This window comes from Lagopus leucura, unplaced genomic scaffold, assembly GCF_019238085.1.
Source record: "Lagopus leucura isolate 7727_CA_CO unplaced genomic scaffold, USGS_WTPT01 Super-Scaffold_100034, whole genome shotgun sequence".
NCBI classification, from domain to species: Eukaryota; Metazoa; Chordata; class Aves; order Galliformes; family Phasianidae; genus Lagopus; species Lagopus leucura.
The window spans coordinates 2,472,497-2,495,619 of NW_024962283.1; the positions used below are offsets into that span (position 1 = coordinate 2,472,497).

At 48.9% G+C, this 23,123-nt stretch overlaps 1 protein-coding gene across 1 annotated transcript in view; it reads left to right on the forward strand.

Moving 5' to 3' along the window:
* The window catches only part of JAM3 (junctional adhesion molecule 3), a 26,942-nt gene extending 3,836 nt beyond the window's left edge, over positions 1 to 23,106 (forward strand). The window contains exons 2-9 of the mRNA XM_042882281.1: positions 15,670 to 15,735; positions 16,639 to 16,752; positions 17,429 to 17,581; positions 17,802 to 18,004; positions 18,425 to 18,524; positions 19,111 to 19,240; positions 19,993 to 20,047; positions 20,673 to 23,106. Coding sequence (XP_042738215.1) covers positions 15,670 to 15,735; positions 16,639 to 16,752; positions 17,429 to 17,581; positions 17,802 to 18,004; positions 18,425 to 18,524; positions 19,111 to 19,240; positions 19,993 to 20,047; positions 20,673 to 20,708 — 857 coding nt within the window. The 3' untranslated portion in view covers positions 20,709 to 23,106. The remainder of the gene's footprint in view (positions 1 to 15,669; positions 15,736 to 16,638; positions 16,753 to 17,428; positions 17,582 to 17,801; positions 18,005 to 18,424; positions 18,525 to 19,110; positions 19,241 to 19,992; positions 20,048 to 20,672) is intronic.
* The last annotated feature ends 17 nt before the right edge of the window (positions 23,107 to 23,123 follow it).

Here is a 23,123-nt window from a genome sequence, read left to right on the forward strand (position 1 = left end):
GGATGGATGGATGGATGGATGGATGGATGGATGGATGGATGGATGGAAGGAAGAAATCTGGAGCAGCTCAGGTCTGTATTTCTTTATCACCCTTTGGAACTCCAGCCCTGTATTAACCTATTAGCCCAGGGTGAGAGGGCTGTCTGCACAACCTGATGCTCTCAGAGACTTTTGGCAATGGGGCACAGCTCTAGGGGTGGCACAGCGAGGCACCCCATGGGCATGGCCTGAATATTGGCCCCGTGGGTGACCACTCCTCACCGAACCCTGCTCCTCATTTCATGCACATGGAGCTCCAGAGGGCTTCCCTGGCAATCAGTGCTGGATGAGGTGTGTGTGCAAGGCGTTTCCTGCCCCAGAACAGCCAGCTGTGGGTCTGTTAGCACTCGAGCTCAGCAGTAGCTGCCTTTGATTGCCTTGCTGCGCCTCTCACTGTAAGAAGCCTTTGTGTGACTCCTCTGATGGGCTTCAGCTGTCCAACGCACAGCTTGGAAGTTCAAACCAGCAAGACAGCTGCATAATTGAGCTGGTGCCCAGTTCTCATTAGAGCAGCATCCCAAGGCAGGCCTTCCAAATTCCTGGATAAAGCAGAGTGAGGGCTCCAGAGGGTGTTCCTCAAAGCTCCTCTGCTGCACTGGCCGTCCAAGGAGGTTGTGCTTGATGTTGCATGTTGCAAACCTGACAAGTGGCAGAAAAAAAACAAGGCAGCAGATGCAGGAGCAATTCCTTTTTTTAAATAAGTGAGACCAGGAAAAATCTAAGAAAAAAAAAAAAAAAGAATTCAGCTGCCAGTAAAAATGGCATTGTGCTCTGGGTTATGTAGTGCCCTGACGCAGGACGGAGCGCAGGGCTTAACGTGGGCAGCTGCAAGGGGAAATGAAGGTTTCAGAGCAGTAATAGGTGGAGTAGATGAAATTAAATTCTGTTCAGATCATGCTCAAGCATGTTGTTTTTTTTTTAATCATAAATCCCAGGATTTCAGAGTAAAGGCCAGAACGCATTCTAACCTGCTCCCATCGTTGTCCTTGATTACTACAACCACAGTAAGGTCAGCAGGTTTGTAAGAGTCATGAATCACAGAATGGCCTGGGTTGCAAAGGAGCACGATGCTCATCCAGCTCCAACCCCCTGCTGTGTGCAGGTCACCAACCAGCAGCCCAGGCTGCCCAGAGCCACATCCAGCCTGGCCTTGAATGCCTGCAGGGATGGGGCATCCACAGCCTCCTTGGGCAACCTGTGCCAGTGCCTCACCACCCTCTGGGTGAAGAAAAGTCCTCTTAATGAGTCCTCTTAATTCATTTGGAAGCAGCTAGCTCCTTTGAAGAGCCTGCAAACTGCAACCTGCCAGCAACTTGCCACGTCTTTGGCACCTGGCTGAAAGGTAACGCTTTGGCAACGCTCAACACGTCCAGATTTTTGACTGCTCTATTAAAAATACATTTTGGGGCCTAGGTGAGATTTGCTGCTGAGCTGCAGAAATCCACGGAAATCTCAGGGGATTTGTTGCCATTACTTGGCTGTGCTTCCAACACCCCCGGCCTCTTAGAAAAATCCCCACCTTTGTAACCTCTTGAGATCTGCCTTCCCTGATCAGGGCCAGCAGATTGCAGGTGGGTTGAAGCTTGGCTGCTGTGCTTCCAAGGGAAGAAGTGCAGTGCTCCCAAAGAGCCAGCTCTGGCTTTGCATGGTTTGTATAAAGCAAACAACACCTCACTGCACCAATTGACATCCCCATTCATTGGGCTGTTGGGCTTCCTGAAAGATTACAAGCATTCCTTACAGTATTGGATGATTGTGGCTGCACTAACAACTCTTGAATCACAGCAGCAGACAGAATGGAGCATCCATAGGCAAGGCAGCTCCGCACATACCCAGAGGATCCATTAAGGAGATTGCTGCCTGCTAATGGACTTCCTCCTGAGGTGCTTTGGCTGCTAACACTGTTGAATGGTTTCCAGGAGCTTCCCCAGTTAACATCAGGAAAGGTGTTGCAATGTCCTCTGCTTCTGCAAAATAGCTTTTATCCCCCAAAAGGATCTTATCGACAGCTATTTTAAGCTTAAATCTTTGCTTTAATCTTTTTCTTCTGCATTGAGCTCTGCAAAAGCTTGAAGATAAATATTTCTTTATACCCATCATGTTGTTTGGAGGTAGTGATTTTTAGAGCCCGGATGACATCTGTTCTATGGTGAGGTCACCTGCATCCATGTTGCATCTTAGAAGAGGGAGTCCCAGCTCTGCACAATCATTTGTCCCTCTGGACCAGCCCTGAGCTGTGGGAATCCTCAACCTTTGGGTGAGGGGGGTTGGTGTATTCAGTTGTCCAGAGACCAACAGCCAAGTTAAGGGGAATAATACACAGCTTCTCATTAGCAGGAATGATCTGCTGGCAGGAATAGACACGAATGCCATGAAACAAGGTAGCTGCAACCACCGTGGATCAACTTGTTGATCTAGGAGCTCCTACAGCACAGGAGGTGTTGCTTTGTGTTCTCCTTTGGTCTTATCTACTCTGCTGAGATTGCATACAGTGCATAGATGGGGCTGGTCTGATCTCTCAGGGAGTGAGGAGCTGCAGGCTTATCTCCTTGTGCAGCAGCCAGTCACTGTGAGTTGGCTGTGGCTTGGTCAGTGCTGGTGGAGCTGCCTTTGGGCTGCTGGTCTGAGATGAAAGCCAGAGTGCCCTGTAATCACCACCTGAATCTTCTGTGCTCTCCCTCAGGCAGATGCAGCTAAGTGAGCTGATGAGCATCCTTAGTATCTGGTGTTTTCCCTTCGTTTTGGCCAGTTTTCAGCATCCCATAAATAACAGGGCAGCGCACCGCTCTGCCTCCAAGCCTGCCTTGCACATGCTGAAAGGGTCAAACCAGGTACTGATTTCTCTCTTCTTCCCTCAGAAGTCCTGATGGGCATGGCCAAACAGCTGTCCTTGCCCGCAGGCACTGCATGCTCTCCCACACAAGGCAAGATAAGCCCTTTGAAGTCTGCGCTGTGGCTGGCAGCCGACTGCAAGGCGCTCCCTCTTCCAGTTACCAACTGCATCTTCAGTGCTCCATGTCAACAGCTGAACTGGTTGACATGGAGCCCAGGTCAGCAGGGTCGGTAAGTCAGCAGTGCTGGGTTGCTGAGGCAGGGGACAGAGGGAACTCCAGATTCCAGCTCATTCTGTGAACGTGAAAGGGCCTGGGAGCTTCTCCCCAGTGCAGAGGCAAGGCGTGCTTGCTGCCCACCAGCAGCCTGCTGTCGGTCCACAATAGCAATTGTTCTCCTCACCAGGGCAGGATTGTGGTTCTGCTGCAGGCTCTTCGAGCCTCCTCTTTCTGCAGCTATTTGGAACAGATTCTGTTTGGCAGCTTTGAGGGCTTGACTCAGCTGCTAAGCGTGGAGCAAAGCAAGCTGGCCCCAGGTTCGCTGCGATAACAATTAGCTCTATGAAGAGAGGAGGTGAGGGTCAAATTCAGAGATGAGGCAGCAGGCTTATCCCTTATCTGGCTCTGCGGGAGAGGCACGGGGGACTTGTGCAGAGAGCTGGCCTCAGCTGTTAGAGCTGGAGCTGGGCTGCATCCAGCCGTTCTGCCTGCATCGTGTAATGGGATCCCTTCCCTTGGCTGGAGTGCTGCACAGTCTCGAGGAGAACGTGTTTTTGGAGCTTCTTGTGGTCTGGTGACAAAAAAGTTTGGCTGCTTAAATATTTCCCAAGAGCTTTTTAATTCCTGGCTCATCCTCGGTCACTTCTGAGACCCACAAGTGCCGCAGGTCTCACATCTGTCACTCAGCTTCAAGTTCCTGACACAAAGTCTTTCTTTGCTACAAAGACTTCCCTTTTCTCCTCACTCCCTGGTTTCCCTTTCATATCCTTCATTGAGAAGTAGTATCTCCTTCAAAGAAATGCCAGGGAACCCATTTGCAGAATTCACAGCTGCTTCCCCAGGCTTGAGGATCCTCCTTTAGCAGCAAGCTGCTAAGCATGTTCTTAAGTGGGAAGATAAGTGGTGTTATGAACCTTTCATCTTCTGACTCAGAGCAGGCTGGAGATGACTGATAATGGGATGACAGCAAGGAAGACGCACAGGCACCTTTGGATTTAATTCCTACTTTGCAAGGCAGTCTTTAAAGCACATTTCTGGTGGGAACACAGGCTGGTAAAATAAAGCTGGTCCTTCCTTTCACAGCATATGTCTTTTCCTCATGTCTCCGAGGCAGATCCTTCCCCTGTGCCAGCAGAGCAGGGAAGATGCAGAGCGAGCTCCACTTCAGAGCCCTTCCTTCTTCTGGAGCTGACATTCGAGGAGCTTGGCTTGAGGTGTCAGCTGGAAAACAGAGTCAAAAGCAACGTGACCTGGCAGCCATAGCTGGTCCAACGTGGCTGGTGATTTTAGATTCTCTGCTTGACATTTTTTAACAGGAAGCTGACCCGAAGGGCACACGTTTGATGCCTTTTGAAATCATGCTGCTTCCAAGCATCTCAGAGTGGGTGTTCAGAAACAGAGGCTCCCCAGATCATTAGTCACTTTAAGACTGTCTGTAGACACTGTTTTGGCTGGTGATTTTTGGAGCAGCAGTTCTTTGTGGATTTGAGCTGTGCTTTAAACACAGAGATGCATCTGTGGTATGGGAGTAGCAGTCTTGCACACGATGGGCAAAGATGCATTCCTCTGCACTGGCTCTGTTATGGAGCATACATCAGCGAGAGCTTCACGTGGGTGAGAGTCTTTAGACCACTCTTTAACAGACTGTGCATTCAAGTCCAGAATTCCTGCTTTAGTCCCATGTCTGCTGGCTGAAACAGGTGGCAAGCAGATGCCTGCAAGAATCTTTATTGGGGATGGTCTAGAAGGTCAGCTGCATGCAGCCTGCATTCCAGCTGGGTCCCTGTACCTCATCTTCTCCCCCAGCTGGCCTTGGGCCATGCAGCCCAGAGGTTCCTCACCATGGTACATGGCTCTGCTTGCTGAAAGCAAACCACTTAAAAGCAGGATGCCTGGGGACTAAGCTTGTGCCAGCCTGCTGCATTTTTCTCCGAGGAAAAATGAGTAGTGGTTATGGCAAAATATGTGAGAAGCTTAACAGCACCTGCAGGGCACACACACTGCCGTAGCAGAGCTGCTGCTCATCCCACATCCACCAGAGGATTCAGTGTGAGCCCGTGACTGGTAGGGGATGCTGCTCCCAGGGCTGTGTGTGGTTGATGGAGCTGTGTGGATGGAGTTTGGGAGCTGCGGGGCACAGCTGTGAGCTGAGCTTGCTGAGTCAAGCTCTTGGCAGAGTTGTTGGCACTGTTGGTAAGGGAGCCTGATCCAGAGGAGCCAAACCCTGCTGCGCTGCAGAGCCCACTTCCAGCTGCTGCCATTGAGGAGGTTTCAGAAGAGCCCTAGCTACAGCCAGGCTGCTTCAAAGTGCCTAATCCTGTAATTCCTATTGCACCGAACAGAGATCTCCACTCCAGACTCCTTTCTGCTCAGCCTGGGGAGGCAGCACACAGCTGAGCAGCACCGGGGCTGTACCCTGGAGCTGTTGCATCACGGCCCAAAGTGTGAACAGAGGCCACAGCCTGGCTCTGCGATCAGCGCCCAGTGCCTCTGCACCTTGCTGTTACTCAGCACTTTTCACTGACGGGGAATTAAGTAGGATTTCTGGGTCATTGTGGGCCTGTCAGGAGGAATCTCTCCTCTAGACCTCATTAGCAAGGCTTTCTGCAACACCAGGCTTCAGAACAATTGCAGCCTGGTTCCCTAAACACTGACTAATGAGACGGAGCTGTTAGCAGCAGTTTGCTAAATAAAAGCTGTTTCTGCCTGAGATAGAAGAAAGCCAGACAGGATTCTCCTAGCTGTCTCTCACGCAGGAGGTATTTCAAAGGACCCCTATTAAAATAATGAGCTAGATGGTGCTCTTTTAGTGGCTGCATAGGGCTGATGGTAGCTTCCCAAGAGCACTGACTGCAGGTAACTTGTGCTCAAGGGACCCAAAACTTCTCCTGTTCCTTTCACGCTGATGTCCCCATGGGTTCGAGGTCTCTCAAGAGCTGACCTGAGCTGCTGTGACTTCACCCCACTCTGACTGCTGAGCAGAAGGGTACAGGCACAGCCTGAGCAGCCATCATCACTTCTGTTGATGGTCCCATAATGAGGTGTTTCGTCCCATCTCTCCCTGCTCTCAGAAGTGCTCAGGTTAAGGAGGAGCTCTGAAGCACAGTGGGATGGATCTGAGTGCCTCTGGCTGGTGCAGGGGCTGTTACTTAGCCAGTTTGCAGCGGTGCTTTGATGTGGCAGTGGGATTTGATGGAAGTTAACTGATGTCTAGACAGGTTGTTCTCACTCTGGTGTAGTCTCTGAAGCAGCAATAGTGCCAAACAGGCTGAACAGCTCTGGGATGCAAGCAGCAATGCTATCTCTAGCAAGTCAGAGCCATGGCTCTTTAGGAGGATCCAAGCCAGCTCTGGCTGACCTCCTGTCAGTCCTCCTGCAGGTGGAACTGCTCCTCTGTGCCCTGAATACTGCCTGGGTCAACGAATGGCAATTAGGTGAGCAGGGAGAAGAGGTGAGCAGCGTGTTTCCAGGAGAGCTGGCATGGCAGAGAGGTGCAGGAGAGGTCTGTAACCCACTGCTCTGGCCAGCAAAGCTGGGAATCCAGCAGGAGAGTTGACTTCAGCTCCATTCAGAGCTGCAGCAGCGTGCTGAGAAGACTCGGTGTGGTTGGCTGGATGCTGCCAGGAGTAAGTGCCCAGCAGAGCTGACCTGGATGTCCAGTAACAACTGCAGCCAGTGGTTCAGCTGCACTGGGAGAGAAGTGGCAGGCCGTGATCCGGAGAGACTTGTCGCTGGCTGGCTGGCAAGTTGTGCTTTCAGTGCTGCCTTGGCTCCAATGTGCCATCTCCCCCAGGCTGTTTGGGAGGGGAAGCGGAGACTGCATTCAAATGGCCATTGTCTGTCCTCCAGCTGGGAGCAGAGCCAGGAGAGAGGTTCTGGCAGCATCTGATACAGGGGGCAGATGTTAGGGGAAACATACTCATCCATAAAGTGCCGTCGCAGGGATTTTCAAGGGAGCCTCAAAGGTTAAGTGCCCGTGGTTTTGAACATGTGCATGAAAGTCGAGAGAGGGGCTCTGGGCTCCTGGGATTCCTGCTGGGCTAGGAAAAACTTTCTGAAGGTTTTAATTGGAAGGACAAGCCTTTATGCAGCATCTGCAGGCTGCCCAGGTGAATGCTCTTCTCGGGCCCATTTGTTTAAGCTTAGCTAGAGAGGAGGATGAGTTTGCACAGTGCCAGATTTAATCTCTTGTGGGGGTTTTGGAGGTGTGTGGCTGTGTCAGTCTGCTGCCTTCTCTTGTAGCCAGCTGCTGCAACCATGAGCCGAAAGCTGAGTATTTCCTGACCCTGCCTGTCCCCTCCCTTCTCCTCTGCCAAAGGAAGGCAGGGCTGCAGGTTTCAGGCAGGGCTGCAGGTTTCAAGCAGAGCTGGAAACTTGGCACTGAGAGAAGGAGCAGAAAAGAGCCCAGCTTGCTCTCCTCTGTCAGGGCTGGCTTCTGTGCTGCTGCAGGGAGTGCAAATATGTTCCCAATCTGTTTGCTTCACTGACATGTCTCCAGGACAGGCAGGCGACAGGCACGCTGACCAAGAAGGGGCCGTTGTTAGAGGGATCTCCTCTGCTGTCACTGACTGCTGCTGCTCTGCCTTTCATTCACAGCACTGAAAGCGCTCAGTCATCCAGGCTCCCCAAAGCTGTAACTGCACATTAGCACAGACAAGCCGGGGTTTCATCCCTGCTGTATTCAATTTGTCCACCCGTGTGCCCTGGTCTGGCCTTTTGATTTATGTGCCCATCTCTGGCAGGCAGGTATTCAGTCAAGCTGGAAATGAAAGAAATTACAGGCACTGCTTCCCCGCCGAGTGTCCCAGACATTAATTGGCGCATCACTAATTGCACACGGGTGGACATCCTGAGCTTGCTCTGTGCTGCAGGCTGAGCAGCCAGGCGATGGCCTGATGGACAGGTTAGCACTTTGGCTGAGGAGGAACAAGGGGCCTGAGAGAAGCAGAGGAGAGGAAGGGAGTTACCTCATCTGTTTCCAGCAGCCAAGGCAGGGTTGTCCTCCGAGAGGTATTTCCTTAAGCTTTATCCAGTCCGATTTTAGTCACAACTTTTATGAACAAAAGGCTTCCACTGTTTCCCTCGGAGGTGCTGGAAGGAATCCAAATAGATTTTAGCACTGAGAAGTAAATCTTGCTATTAATGTCAGCCTAATCATTTCTTTCTATCTCCTTCCCATCATTCATACCCTTCAGTAAAACCCTGAGGACGGTTGCCAGCACAGTCCACCCTCTTCTTCATCTGCTTCTGGATTGCAGCCCCTTGCTTGGGGTTGTGAGAGCATTCACCCTGCCTGCACCACATGCATGAGGAATGCCAGGACGTTCCTGGCAGCTCGGCACGCAGACCCCAAAGCCTGCAGGATGGTGGGGACAGGAGCAGCAAACCTTCCATGCTGGGCTGTGCCTCGCTGGGACGAGGGCCCCTGACCAGCACTCAGCTGGGAGCATTCGGCTGAGAAAATGCTCTGCTAAAAATAGCAGAGATATGTTTGAGGAGAAAAACAAGGCAGGGTCTGGGAGAAGTTGGTTCTCGGATGTGTGGCTCGTTCAGCTCCCCCAGGACAAGGAGGCTTTTAACCTCTCCGTGCCGAGGTTTGTTTCCGCTCTGTTAAACAAACTTGGTCAGGGATCCAGGCTGGGACATGCAGAATGACTCTTCCCTTTTCTCCCTTGTTCTTCTGACATCGCACTGCTTTCCTCCTGCTCATTCAGGCCAGCATCTCCCTAATCGTGCTCTCACTGCACCTGGTCCCTCAGCTTTGTCTGTCGGTGATTTCACACAGGCTGCCCTTCCATCCTGATGTTCTCCTTCAGGACCTGCCTTGCACTCCCTTCTGCAGCCTGTGCTGGCTGATGCTGACAAGGTGAAGCTCTTCAGATCTGCTTGCGTGGATCAGGGCTGCCCCTGCAGCAGTGTTCCCAGCTCACACATCTTCAGGCCCACGGCTCACACAGCTTTCTGCCCAGTGCTTTTTTCCCTTGTAAATCTGCATCCTTTGTTCTGAGATTTGCTGCAGAGCTGCCTTGCAGAAGGCGTACGGCCCCTTCTCACCAGCAGCAGTTCTGCAGACAGGCTCTGGGTAGCAAGCCCACAGGCAGATGTGTGTTCATGTGTTCACTCATATATGTTTTGTGTAACACGTTGCCTGCTGTGTGTGAGACCTGAGGCTCCCAGCTTTGAGGACTGCTGCTCTCTTCCCAACTCCCACTTTCCTCAGGAAGATGACATTGTTGGCCTCTGATAAGCAGAAGGCCAGGTCTGTGTTTTGCTGGTCAAGCCGTAGACTGGAGGAGAACGGAGGATCAGGAGATTAGAGTCACAGACAGAGGAATAGAGGATTATAGGCTAAAACCCTGCGAGTCTCTGTATTGATGGTTGGGACACAGCCAGACACTAAAGAGCATTGCAAAGCCTGGTGCTGATAGCATATCCGCTTAGTTCCTGTCTTTGCATTCCAGGCAGCTTTTGATATGCGTGTCCTCATCAAAAGCTGGGGTCAGGCAGGTAGGGAGCACCCAGTTCCCAAAGTCAAATACCTGCTGAGACCAAGCCTGTGTGCTGGCTGGCATTCAGCCTGGAAAACGTCGCTTTGGCTTACGAGATTCTCTGCAGCGCTTGAGTCGAATTCCCACACGAGACCATCAGATTAAAAAAAAACAAAAGCCAAAATGGAACTTGTCCCTTTTCCCATTTGTTTCTTCTGTCTCCCTGATCTTGGCCGCAGCTCCCTGTCGTGAATCACTGACCTGACTCTACCCCAGAGACTAACATCTGCCTGCTGCAATGGGAGCCCAGCTGGGAGGAAGGGAGAGGGCTGGAGGGAGGGAGACCACTGCTTCTGGCTCTTATCGCAGTTATCAGCTGGTTCCCTCCCACTTTGCACTAATTTGGTACCAGCATCTGCCACTTCTGGGAGGAAGGGGACTTGCTGAAGTGAGAAATAATGTAGGACGTGCCTGTATGGTAATTCTTGGGGCTGCCCAGGGAAACAATGGAAGGCAAGTGGGAATAGGCAGGAAGGGTTGGTTTCAAGTTTGCCCTGTGTAGATATCCCTACTTCCCTTTAGTGCTCACCGTTTTTGTTCCTAGCCTTTAATTTTGCTGCTGTAAGGCATTCTCCCAGATCTCATAATCATGCATCCTCTGCACACTGATATGCATGCTGTATTCCTTACTCATTTTCTTCCTCCAGTGAAATGGGACTGAGTTGGAGGGGGGCACTGCATCTGGGAGGACCGAAGCTTAACTGATGAACGTAAAGCCCATTAACAGATGAAAATGGTCACAGGGAAGCTCTGCCCATGGGGATCTCAGCAGACATGTGGGCACAGCCAGCTGGGAGTTTTCTGTCCACGTTCCCAGCCTGGCTCAGCGCTGCCTCTCCTAAAGCATCCGTGCTCTTAGGGAGAAGAGAGCACAAGAATTGACTGGTAAACAATGTCCAAGCTCAACATGCCCAGCCAAGGGTTCGTGTGTCTGCTAAGATGCTGAGTAAGCTTGAAGTCTACCTGTTCAGACAGCTCTGGCACGTGGCTCATGATTCCTCCTCCTGGCATGGGCCTCTGGATTTGCAAAGCAGGTGGTGCCCAAATCTGATGGTGAGCAAACCCGATCGTGAGAATAGGCTGCCTGGTTGTGAAAGTGCAGAGAGATGCAAGGCCTTAATATCTCACCTCTAAACATGCTGTGCTGCCTTGAGGAGAGCCACAACCGAAGATTGGGAAATTCTTCCCTCCAGAAGCCCTTGTCAGATGGACGTTGGAGGCAGCATGTCTGCAACTGCAACCCAGCACGACGAAACCAGATCTTGGGAGGTGATCAGAAAGCACCGTGTGGTGTTCACAGGGCAAATGCCTGTGCTTCCTTCCCTGCATGGGAGACAGGAGGAATGGTTATCTGCAGAAGAAGCTTTGGTCTTAAGAGGGCTCTGTATCTGCTTGCTAGCAACTTGTTTCACAACTGAGTGTGGGTGCATAGGCTGGCTGTGTACCAATGGCTTTGCTGTCTGATTAGGAGGTAGAACAGTAAATCCTCTTGTACAAGAGGGGAAGAAAAAAAAAAAAGGTTGTGTGCATGGTTTGGATGCCAATGGGCCTCATCTGCAGCAAAGAGTCAGGTCTTGAAGGTGATGGTTTAAGTTAAGTGAATTAAACAGGTTAAGATTTTGTTCTACAAATGCATCTGCAGACAGAGAGCTGCAGTAGGAGAAAGGCGTGCAGCTCTGTTTGGCTGCTTCCCCAGCCGTCCTCAGTGCTGACTTTGCTCTCCCAAAGCCATCCTCATCAGCATGAGAGCAGATGGACCAAGGGTTTTCCAGGCAGATCTAAAATAACCATCATTGAGAAAGTAAGAATGAGCTACGCCATTTATTCCTGGCCACACGTGTATGGACCCTATATAAATTCAGGCTTATGTATGTCACAGATAGATTTAAGTCCTTTTAGGTGCTACAGAAGCCAAGGCACAGTCAGAACATAAAACCTCAGAGCTTGCAGAGCCAGAGCAGGTTGAGCATTTCGTGGGGTCTCATTCCTATAACACATTCCATCACCCATCCTGCCCCACCGTGGCTGCACCAACACAGGTTGCATTGTGGAACAGGAGTGAGATGCACTGGGGACAAAGAGGAGGAAAAAGAGCCTGAATCACAAAGAGAAAAAGGGATGGATGTTTTGTGGTGCATAAGGTCGGATTTTTCTTCAGTTTTCTCCCATTTCCTCAAAGCAAGCAGCACACAGAACCTGGCCTCCCTCTTCCTCCTCTTATCCAGCCCAGCACAGCACTGCGGGCTTCCTTTGCTGTCCCTCTGGGGGTTTCTCACAAATAGAACAGCTATTTCCCTTCCTACACAGCACATCCAATGCATGGACCGTGCTGGGGTCAGCTGGGCTGCCCGGATAGCACAGCTCATCTCACACCCCCTGCCCCCATCACCTCTGTGCTGTTCCCCACCACTCCATCTCTCAGTGCTGGCAGGGTGCTCACAAAGGTGCTGACACGCAGAGCGTTGGGCTGATGGGTTTTTAACACCTACCAGTCTCACCCTCGTGGCACTGCTGCTGCACAGAGTAACCATCCAGAAAGCAGAGATGCTTAACAAGGCGTGTGGCTTATTGCAGCATTCCCACATGGCTTAGATGATGCGTTTTGAATTGCAAACGGAGCGGCGGCTCATGGCTGATGGACACCTCAAGAAAGGCGTATTTTTGTTCCTTCAGTGGGTGGGTGTTTAAATACAGCTGTGTGTTTTCGTACTGCTTGTGCCTAACAGTGCATTAGCTAAAATTACCGTATCAGATAACTGCACCCTTGGCACAGGGCTCTGCTGTGCTGCAGCTCAGCCTCTTGGCAGCAACTTCGTATTTTCCTGGTCATCCTTTTGCTGTTGTCTGTAGCACATAAGGAATATTTTACCTCTTCTTCAAATTTCTGCCTTGAATTTTTAAGCAGATAAGAGATCGGGGTGGAAGGAAACAGAAGGTCAGGCTTTGCATTAAGCCCCGTGCAGAGACAGGAGATTTAACACAGCCTAGTTGTCTTTAAAGCTGCAAGTTTATTTCTTCTGTAGGTTCAGCGCAGCGTTTTGAAGTGATTCAGATACCATGAGTCACAGCAACATGCATGGGCTGGCTCTCCTCAGCTAAAAGAAGCACCATAAGAATATGCTATAGACTTCACTGCCTTGTCCTGGATTCTATTTGGAGAGCTGATGGCATTTGGGATTCAACCATATGTCTGGCTGAGCCCACAGTACATACAGATCTGGTGGGTGCCTCTGTTGTGGCATGCATGCTGCTCTGGGAAGGAGTGCATGCCTGTGCACAGCTCTCCTGCACAGCCCTGGTGCTGAGGCCTTTGAAGTGGGATTTACATAACGTAGAGCTTTTGCTGCTTATTTGCACTGGGCCCAACGATGCCTAAAGGAACATCTTTGGAACAAACTTTTTAAGGGTGACAGTTGCCCCCGATGAGGATGATGTAACACAAAGCAATGCACGAGCACGATCACCAGAGAGACAGTGCCAACAACAGAGCTGTGTGACATAGAGCAGATGCTGCCCTGCTCCTGCAGCACAGTGCTGGCAGCTGGAAAGCACTGCCTCCATTAAATTGCTCCAGCCCTGCAGAGACCCGTATGAAAGGGATACCTGCAAGTGATGCTGAGAAGAGCTGTAAAGATGTTTTGCTCCTGCTTTACAATCTGGGTGGTCTCTGGGGAGTTTTGTTCCACACAGCTGCGGGCATCTCGTTATTTAAAGCATGCCTGTGCCACACGCAGAAGAATAAATCTGGCTTAGAGGTGATTTAAGCAGCTGCATTGATCTGTGCCCACAGTCAATACGTGTAATAATGTGAGTCTCTTGCACAGCCCCCAAGGACTCAGCTTCTGCCTAAAATTTGTTGCCATCCTGCTTTGTGCCTGAGGGATAGACCTCAAGCTTTTGTGTTTAATGGGTGGGAAAGGAAAGATGCTGCTGGGAATTAACCTCTGAGCATTGAGATGGGGCAGAGTCTGATGGAGTCCCCATCTCATGGAGAAGTGCTGCCTTAGCTCCTTTAGGATAACGTAAGATTGAGGTAATGTCATCTCCACTTCCATCTATCTGTGCTGGGGCTAGGAGAACAGAATAGATAGAATGGAATAGCTCAATTAGAAGGGACCTTCAGAGACCAGCAGTACTTCAGTCAGATTGTTATCATGTTATCTATTTGGTGGGGCACATTTTTTATCTGAAAAATGATCTCTTGTAAACAAGAGCAAGAGAAAAAAAACCAGGAACATCAAGTTTCCTTTAAGGAAGCTCTGTCATGTCCCTCTTCCTCCCATTTCTCCCACGTGCATTTCTCCTCCATGGCCCTAAATGCACAAAGGGGAAGGGTGCCAAGGCCCTAAGACCAGCTCTGCTTGCCTGGCTCATAGCTTGCATCCCCCACCGCCTTTTTGTTGAACAACAGTGACTTTGTGCACAAAGGCAGCTCTTAGACCTTGCCCAAATGTAGCTCTCCCCAAAGGAATTTGGGGCCTAACAGCTGAGAACCAAGGCACTGAGCAAAGCATCCGCACTGAGCAAATGAGGGGTGGTAAGAACTGGCAGGGAACATTCCAGTAAGGTGGAAAGGAGCATCATTTGGAGCATCTCTGGGGCATTTCTCAGAGCTCTGCCTTGCTGTTCTGGTGCCTGATCCGCTCCACCAAAGGCGCTTTGCCCTTGCATTGTCACTTATTCCCTCCGACCAAAAGCTTTCCATCCAGGAGGTTGGCACACAGGAATCCCCAGCTGTCTGGCTGTGATTTTTGAAGATCTCTTTTTTTCTTCTTACAGCTGCCTTTTCTGCTTTTGATTCAGGTTTATTATGACTTTCTTACCCAGAGAGAATCTTAACCTTTAGATAACATGTGCCTTCATGTCACTGAGGAGCTTGTTTCAATCATCTTTATTGTGCTGATTAGATGCTTGGTGAAGGCAATGGGCATTGGTGGTACCTGCTCTGGTGAAATGCAGAAAGACAAGGAAAGCAGAGTCTTCAAAAGAAAATAACATGCAAAAGGGAGAAAAGGGCTGCACAAATGGGAAACATTTTGGAGTTCAGAGCAGGAGGGACAGGAAGAGGAAATAGGTTGCTGCAATGCAATGGAAACTGCAGCAATGACAGCAGGGTAGCAAAGTGCCAGGCTGCAGCAAGTGAGGGTTTGCTTAAATGCAGCAGCCTTGTGCACAGGAAGAAAGTAAAAGAGCTGCTTACCTTTAGAAGGCCTCAAGTATGCAGGGATCTCCAGTGAGACCCCATCACTTCCACTGCCAACCCTTAAATGGTGGCTGGGAAGGGGTGGATCCTGGCTCCATCACTTCCATCACTCAGTACATTGCATACACCTGAGCTGCCCTGGGCTGGCCCTGCCTTCCCACCAGGTGCTCCATCACTGCTTCAGGCCAGGACTCAGCATTTCTGCTATGGTTGTGTTCTGAGGATGCAGTGTGGCACAAGAGAGCTGTTGTCCTGGTATGGGTTGGGTTGGAACTCTACCCAAAGTGCTGAACTTCTCTGGTCTCTCCTGAATTACTGCCCTTTCATCATTTTCTACCTTGTGTTTTACCGTACCACACAGAGTCCCAAAACACTTGAAGGTACAGTCAGTGTGTTAGAGAGCTGGCACGTTTTGTCTTCTAGGAACTGACCAAAGCCCTTCAGACCCACCTGCTTCCCCCCTCTTCCCAATCATTGGCTTTGTTTGCAGAATAATACATTCATTCTCTCGTCACCAGAATGAGAATTCCTTTGCCATCTACATAAGTGTGAAGCACAGGGAAGCAGCTTGTGCTGGCACTGGTTTTGTGCCATTATGCTAATCACCCTCTTTAATTGCTGCTTCCAACAATTACATTTTCCTGTATTTACACCACAGCTCCTAAATAAACTTTGTCATGCTGGACTGGCATGGGTAGCACGGAACAGCTTCTATGTAGGGAAGTTAGCCCTCGGAGCTGGAGGAGAGCTTTTCCCAGCAGGCGATGTGCTTCTACAGGGTGAATTATGAGCTGTGCTATTTCTTATTCTCTTCTGTTTGTTTTTCCAGGCTGGAGACTCTTGGCCGTGGAGCTGACATCCAGCAACACCAAGCCTGTGGTGCAGGAATTCCAGAGTGAGTGCTGTGGGGTTGCAGGCTGCCCAACACTGCTGTGCACTGCCCTCTGCCTGGAGCTTTGCACCCAAACCATTGAGAAAAGCTTGGCTTGTTGCTCCTGATACCTGTTTTTTTGGGTGAGGCAGGGCTGCTGAGAGCTTGAGATTCAGCAGAGATTTAGGAATATGTATCTCTCTCTGTTTTGCATAGATTTGATTGAAATAGTGTGCTGAAGTCCCCTGAAAGCCATCGGCGTTGCAAAGTGGCTGCCTGAGTGCTTTCTTGAACTGGATCCCAAATAGAGGAAAGGCCGTCGCCTTGCAATTAGTACACTGGAAGGGGGTTGGGGAAATTTATCTTACATCTTGGTCCTGAGACAAGCAAGCAGCGTGGTACGGCGTGAGCCACCACTCAGCTGTGCTGCAATGCTGCCTTCTGTGGAGGAGATGGAGATGGCAAAGCCTCCTTCCATGGGGATGGGATGCCTTGAGCTTTTCCTTGGGCACCGTGGCCCCCAGGACGCTCAGGCAGACAATGTGTTGCCAGAAGATGACCAGACACCACCCAGGGAGATTCTGCTGTCCTGACTCACACTGTATGCTCTGATTAGCAGCAAGACAGCGCTGTGGGCTCACCCTGTCATAAGGTCTTGTTTGCCATACGTTAGAGCCTGGAGAGAACAGTGTGTTCATTTTTCTCCATACTTGATATCTGTGCAGCTATTATTTTTGCTGGCCAAAGTCCATCTTCCCCAACAGCTCCTGGAACCCAGCAGTGTTTCTGTTTGTGAGGCACATGAAAGAGAAGGCTTTTGCTTTGTGGGCAGCATCTCCTAATAAAACAGCGTGTGAGACGGCTTAAAGCAGAACAAAAATACAGCTGCTGCCTATTCATCTGTATTCCCTTTATTTCTCTTTCTAGGTGTTGAGCTATCCTGCATCATTAAATCAACCGTAACACCAGATCCCAGAATAGAGTGGAAGAAAATCCGAGATGGCGAAACCTCTTATGTGTTTTTTGACAATAAAATGCAGGGTATGAAGACATTTTGTCCTCTTAAGACTTCCAAACAGCCTCAGCAACAAATAGAACTGAGAACAGAAAAGTCTGTGAGAGGAAGGATCTCTGGCTGTCTCGCTGCTTTCTTCTGGACCTAGAGCTCAGCAGTCAAAGCACAAAGTGGAAGGAGAGCAGGATGTTCTTTGCCCTCTGGCAGGTCATTGCTGGTTGCTCTCAGTAAGGAGCCCCAGAGCTGGAGGGAGATCCTGTGTAGGAGACGAGCATGAAAGTCAATGCTGCAGTTTCCCTTCTCCAGAACTTGCTCCTTGCATGGTCATTGCATGTCTGGGCTCTCGGGACCAGATGCTGACCTCTGCGATCCTTCCATATGAAATGCAACTGGAACTACTCCAAGATACTGGTCACTTGAAATGGGACCAACAGCCACATGCAGAGGAGCCTTCCAAAAGATCTGAGGCTGACGTGGACGTCCAGTTTTGCCAATTCTTGAGTTCTGGGGTGGTGCTTCGCAGTTCATTCTCTTACATGCCTAGCAGCACTGGTTTCCTTTGTGGTCATGCAGAGAGAAAGGCTCTTCATGTTACATTCCTTTGGGTGGTTCTCTGGCCTCCAGTCAACCACTTTATTCAGATCCTTAAAGTTACTTTGCGTGGCTCTCCTGACATTTTTCTCTCTCTTTCCTCTCTATCAGGTGACTTTGCAACTCGGGCAGAAATTCTGAGCCGGACATCACTGGTGATTAAAAACACCACCCGGATGGACACGGCCACGTACCGCTGTGAAGTGGCAGCACCTTCTGATACCAAAACCATAGATGAGATAAACATCCAGCTTACAGTCCAAGGTAATGCTCCAGGTCCAGCTGTCTTTGCAAGCGCTGCTAGCTAACAGAAGAGTCTCTCTCAGGGTTGTAACTGGCATTCGACAGAATCTTGTTGCTTAAAACCATCTGGAAACAGCTGGAGGTGTTGGTGCCTTTTGTAGCACAGCCACCTCACAAAGCATGTCAAGTCATTGCCTTGTGCTCAGCAGTATCATTCACACGGCTTGTGTCTTTCCCACAGTGAAACCCGTGACTCCGAGATGCACGGTGCCTAAAGCTGTACCTGTGGGTAAGACAGCCTCCCTCCACTGCCACGAGAACGAAGGTTACCCCAAGTCTACGTACAGCTGGTATCGCAACAGCGAGCCGTTATCACCAGACACAAAATCAAATGCCAAATTCCAGAATTCGTCCTACAGCTTGAATCCCACCACAGGCACTCTGGTAACGTCCTCGTGGATGTAATCAAGACTTGTGTTGCAGGGCAGGTTAATTTTGGAGCGGCTCGGAAAAAAGTCATTGCATGGCTTCTTAGGAAGGGATAGTTGGAAGGTTTGCTGTTCTGGGATCTGAATGACTTTGGAAAGGGAAGATGAATGTGACAAAATGCTACCCTAGCTGTTTGCATGTGGTCCACTTGCATCTTTAGAAAGAGGGAAGGAGAACATCTCATGGTCCACAGCAAAGAGCTGCTCCCTCCTGCTGCTGTACTGCTGGCTCGCCGAAGCAGAGAATTCCCTCTCTGAAATAATCTTGTCCTTGTGTGAATCCCCACAGCAGCTCTGGCCCTGCTTTCTAACACGTGAAAAGTAACCCTTACACATTCAGCACGTTAAACAACCCTCCACCTTCCCTCCTCCCCAGGTGTTTCATGCTGTGCACAAAGGTGACACGGGCCGTTACTCCTGCATTGCAACAAACGATGCTGGCTTTGCCAAGTGTGAGGAGCAGGAGATGGAAGTCTGTGAGTGGCTCTATGTAATTATTGACAATGTTAATTAATATTTCACTGTAAATAAACCACCATCATCATGGGGAGGGAAGGGGGGCATCCTAGAGTGTCTTTCTAGCCCCAGACACAGCTGACTTTTCCAGGAAGGTATCAGGACCAGGTTTTTGCATGGCATTTTCAAAGCTGAATAGCATTGAAGGAGAAAAACTTGCAGTACTGCTGTGTAGCCCGCTCTTCACAACCCAAAGAGCTTCCAGAAGCATTTTAGTATCTGGAGGATGGTACAAGGAGATCCAAACTATCCAAGGAAGATCAGAGAATCTTTAACTACTCGCAATCAGAGAATGATGTGGTTGGACCTGCTACACACAAGGCAATAGAGGAGGAAAGTTTGTTAGTTTTCCCTCTTTTGTTAGACCAGAAGAGCAGCTCTCTGTGCTGTGGAAGGATTCTGAGTCCTTCCAGAGTGGAAATAATTCATAATTCTTAGGAACTTCTGCAGTTTGACATGTATGAAATGTCATTTTAGTGCATGCAGAGGTAGAATATTGTCACTGCCTTAAGAAAATTGCTGGATTGTGGTTTGTGTCTTTGTCAGATGACCTCAACATTGGTGGGATAATTGGTGGAGTCCTGGTGGTCGTGGCAGTGTTGGTGCTCATCACTCTCGGAATCTGCTGTGCTTACAGGAGAGGCTACTTTGCAAACAGTAAAGAGAGTGGGGAAAGGTAAGCTGGGATCCAGCATCCCTGTTGCCATCTCACTGTGTATTTCAGTGCTTGACTTCGTATATTTCTTCTTAGCTCCCTACCAAAGACTACAGTTCTCAAAGTATTCAGATCCCCTCTGCAAGCACTGCACCAAAGGTTTCTGTGCCTCAGGGAGAATGTTGGTATCATTCCTTCTGTGCTCACTACCAGCACCAGACAGGGGAACGGGAGCTGTGTTTTAACATCCTCGTATTTTTCACAGTAAGAAGGGACCAACACAATTAAACAGCAGTAGGTGTTTGTCCAATAGGTAACGTGCTGTTGGCATACAGAGGTCTACAACTTAGCAAGCAGAGCTCGTTGCACAATTAGCTGAAGGCATGAGGAGATGCATAGCAAATATATGCCAAAGAGTAGGCACTCTGCAGGAAATCTTGCTAGCTGTGACTCGGAACCTAAATTTGGGATTAAAAACAAGCCTTCTAGAAGGCACATTAGAACGTTAAAAACAACAGCATTAGCACTTGAAGGTGGGAATTTCTCACAGATCAGAAACAAGCCTCGATGTTCTTGCAGAATCTGCAGAAGAGATAATGTATGTAAATAGCAAGATTCTCAGCAGATACATTTATTCCGCGTTCAGTGTTGTGAGGTTTCTCTTTGCTTTCTGTTCACTGGGCCGCTCTTCCTTGTTTTCTTCTTTCTCAGCACCTCCTCTCAAATCCTGCAATCGCCTTGTCCCAGAAATAAGATCTTTTCCTTTATTTCAGCTACAAGACTCCAGCAAAACCTGATGGTGTTAATTACATCCGGACAGATGATGAGGTAACAAATGATTTGCATTTAACATCTCTCTGCTTTGGAGAGGAAGAGGTGGGCAGAGGACTACCAGGGTGGGTTTTTTTTTTAGGGCTTATAGACTTTCTAAGAGCAAACACCACTGAGAAACAAGGATTTAGAACAGGGAGAAAACAGAAGGGTAAAGGCTGAGTCATTTCCTTAGAAATGATGAACAGTTTAAGATGCCTGAAGCAACTGATGCCAAAAGCTATAAGACAGGGCTTTGCTCTGTCTCAGTTCTCTTACAGCTTGACACCCCCCAGGATGAGTTTCATTGGATTAAATGGGCAAGCCACGATACTTTTACGAGAGAATTTGCATTTTGGGATTTGATTAGATCACTGGGCTTAAGATGAGAAAAAAAAGCCTCTCCCTATTAGCAGAGATATTGGAGAGGGAATGAGGAAGCACTGTGCCACACCTTGGTATGGGAGAAGGGGAGAGGGAGCACCCAACTGGTATAACTGGTGCCTCCTCCTCCTCCTTACGTGCTGGCTGCAATGCTCAGTGATCCCACTTTTGTGGGATCTGCCTTTTGTGGGCAGCAGGAAATAAGGGGTGCCCGCAATGCCACCGCATCCATCCCACATCCAGAATTGTTTTGTTGCAGGGCGACTTCAGGCACAAATCTTCATTTGTCATATAAGATGCCAAAAGAATATTGCAAACCAGCAAAAGCAAGTGTGAAAATACCTCCTCCAGGAACTCGAAGCGAGAGCAAAAGACGAATTAAGTGCGCTTGGAAGAGTTTGGAACACACAAGAACTTGATAGCTAGCTATCTGTATCTCTTTTGTTTTTCTTTGCCAAAGTTTAAAGCAACTCCTCACTGCCCAACTTGCATCTCCCCTGCCTTCAGGGACACCACCAGGATCCCCTAAACCTGTCCTTGGAGTAAGGAAGAGAAATACTTCCCAAGAGACTGTGCTATGGAAGTCTGTGGAATTGCCTTCTCTTTGTGCTGCGGGGACACAGCCTCAGTGTGCAAACCAACCAGGGAGCAGCATTATGTAGACATTACTAGTGGGGAAAAAAGGTGCTGATACAGCAGTAGGACTGCAAAGAATAAGTGTTGCCCATTTATCTATACGAGGGGGACATCCTCCTTGCAGCAGTTTGCTGCCCAGGCCAGGCTGTGACTTGTGATTGTCTTGTGCTTTTGACTATGACTGTTCAGGTGCACCTGACAGGTTGAGAGGCACACATACAGCAAACACAACTAATGTTCTCAGCCCTTCTGTCAACTTATTACTCATCACTCTGTTTAACAAGAAACACAGGCAGCATCAGGCTGCAGGACTGCTGCTGCTGGCTGCTTTACAGAAGGCTCACTGCACGCAGGTAACCCCTCATTCTAATCTGCAAAGCAGGCTTCCCTCTTGCGTCTGCTGGCCCGTTAAAGAGGCTTACAGTGGAGGCACAGAACCCAGTGCTCAGTCATCCCTTTCAGGAAAATCAAAGCCAAATATTTCTGTGGGCCCAGAGTCCCAGAAAAGGTACTGAGACCTTTTCAAGCTTTTTTTTTTCTTAAACCTTCTCCCTTTCTTTTGTAAAATCCCACATGCTAAATTTTTTGCAAAGATCTATTTTGATTACTTCAGAAAAGGTAACGTTTCTATTTAAAGTGTAAATACGTGATGCCAGCAGTGTTTAAGTAACGTGGCTATTTTTTTACTTTCTAAGCTACAGAGGAGAGCTCAAACGTTGCTGTAGTATGGCACTGTCAGAGCATATCAGTGTTACTGCAGAGTGTAACACAAACCTGCAGGTAGAACAGCATCTCCTTCCTCTTAAGCTACCCTCAGCAATTTCCTTGTCACAGGAGGTCTTACAAGACACAGAACAGAGTCACTCAGGGATAGTTTTTGTAAATTTATGGCAGGACCTCTCAACTTTTTTATACATTGAACTTTTCTTGCCAGTGACCAACACTTCGTTTTTGTTGTTGCAAGAAATATCCAGGGATGGCTTTTTTTAGATTCAGTTCCAACAAGGTGACAGAGTGACTTTACTGTTTGCTCCCCCTCTGCAACTTCCCTGAAGCACTGACGTGGTGCTGTGACAGCTATGGCAACGTTACAGGTTTAGATGGCATAGCCAAGCAACTGTTTCTGGAGTTGGGAAAGCAAGAGGTCAACACAGAAGCACTTTTGTAGCATCAGTTGCAACTTTTCTCTCCATGGTAAAAGGAAAATAAAAAAAGAAATCTAGTTCTCTTTGCATTAAAGAGAATGAATGGAAACTCGTGTTGATGCATGAGTTGATAGTGTTGGAAAGCAGTGGGTTGCCTAAAACTGCAAGATGTGGATGCAACACTAGAACTGTGCTGTGGTTTAAGAAGTTTTTTAAATGTAGCATAATTTAGTATTCTTGTATTTCCAATATGAATTGTCTTAACTTTTCATGTAGACAGTATTTTGAATACTTGATGATTTGGACTGTCAGTGTTATTTTTTAGCGTTCTGCATTCATCTGCTTTGTTTGCCTTGCTGGACATGCCATTGCTGCATTTGTTTTACCTACATTAAACATTACCACTTTTCCTTTTGCTAATGAAAGCAAAACTAAAGCTAGGGCAGCAATTTCTTTCCATAACCACAACCATGGCTACTTCTCAACTCATTTTGGCAACCTTAAGATGGGCACACAGTGGTGTTCACCAGCTGCATGCTGCCCCTCGTCATTACAGCAGCAGTGAGCACAACATTCCTTTCTGCATAATTCTGTGCTGCTTGTAGGATACTCTCAATGAGGAAGAGAAGGTAAATGGTTGAGCTGGGGTAGCTCTGGGAGTACAATCTACAGTTTTGCTATGAGCCAAAGGCAGCCTTCATGGGGGAAGCCTGCAAACTAAGAATCACAACTTATATCTTTCCATGCGACAGTGGCATCTCTAACGAGAGGAGGGGAGACAATCCCCCAGCACAGCTCATGAGATCTGATGGATGGAACCTGTATCATTGTGAATAACTTTTAGGTTTGTACTAATGTATGACGTTTAACTTTGCAAGAATGTTTTACATAAATACCGAGCTCTAAAGCGTTCCTGTGGGTTTTCCTGT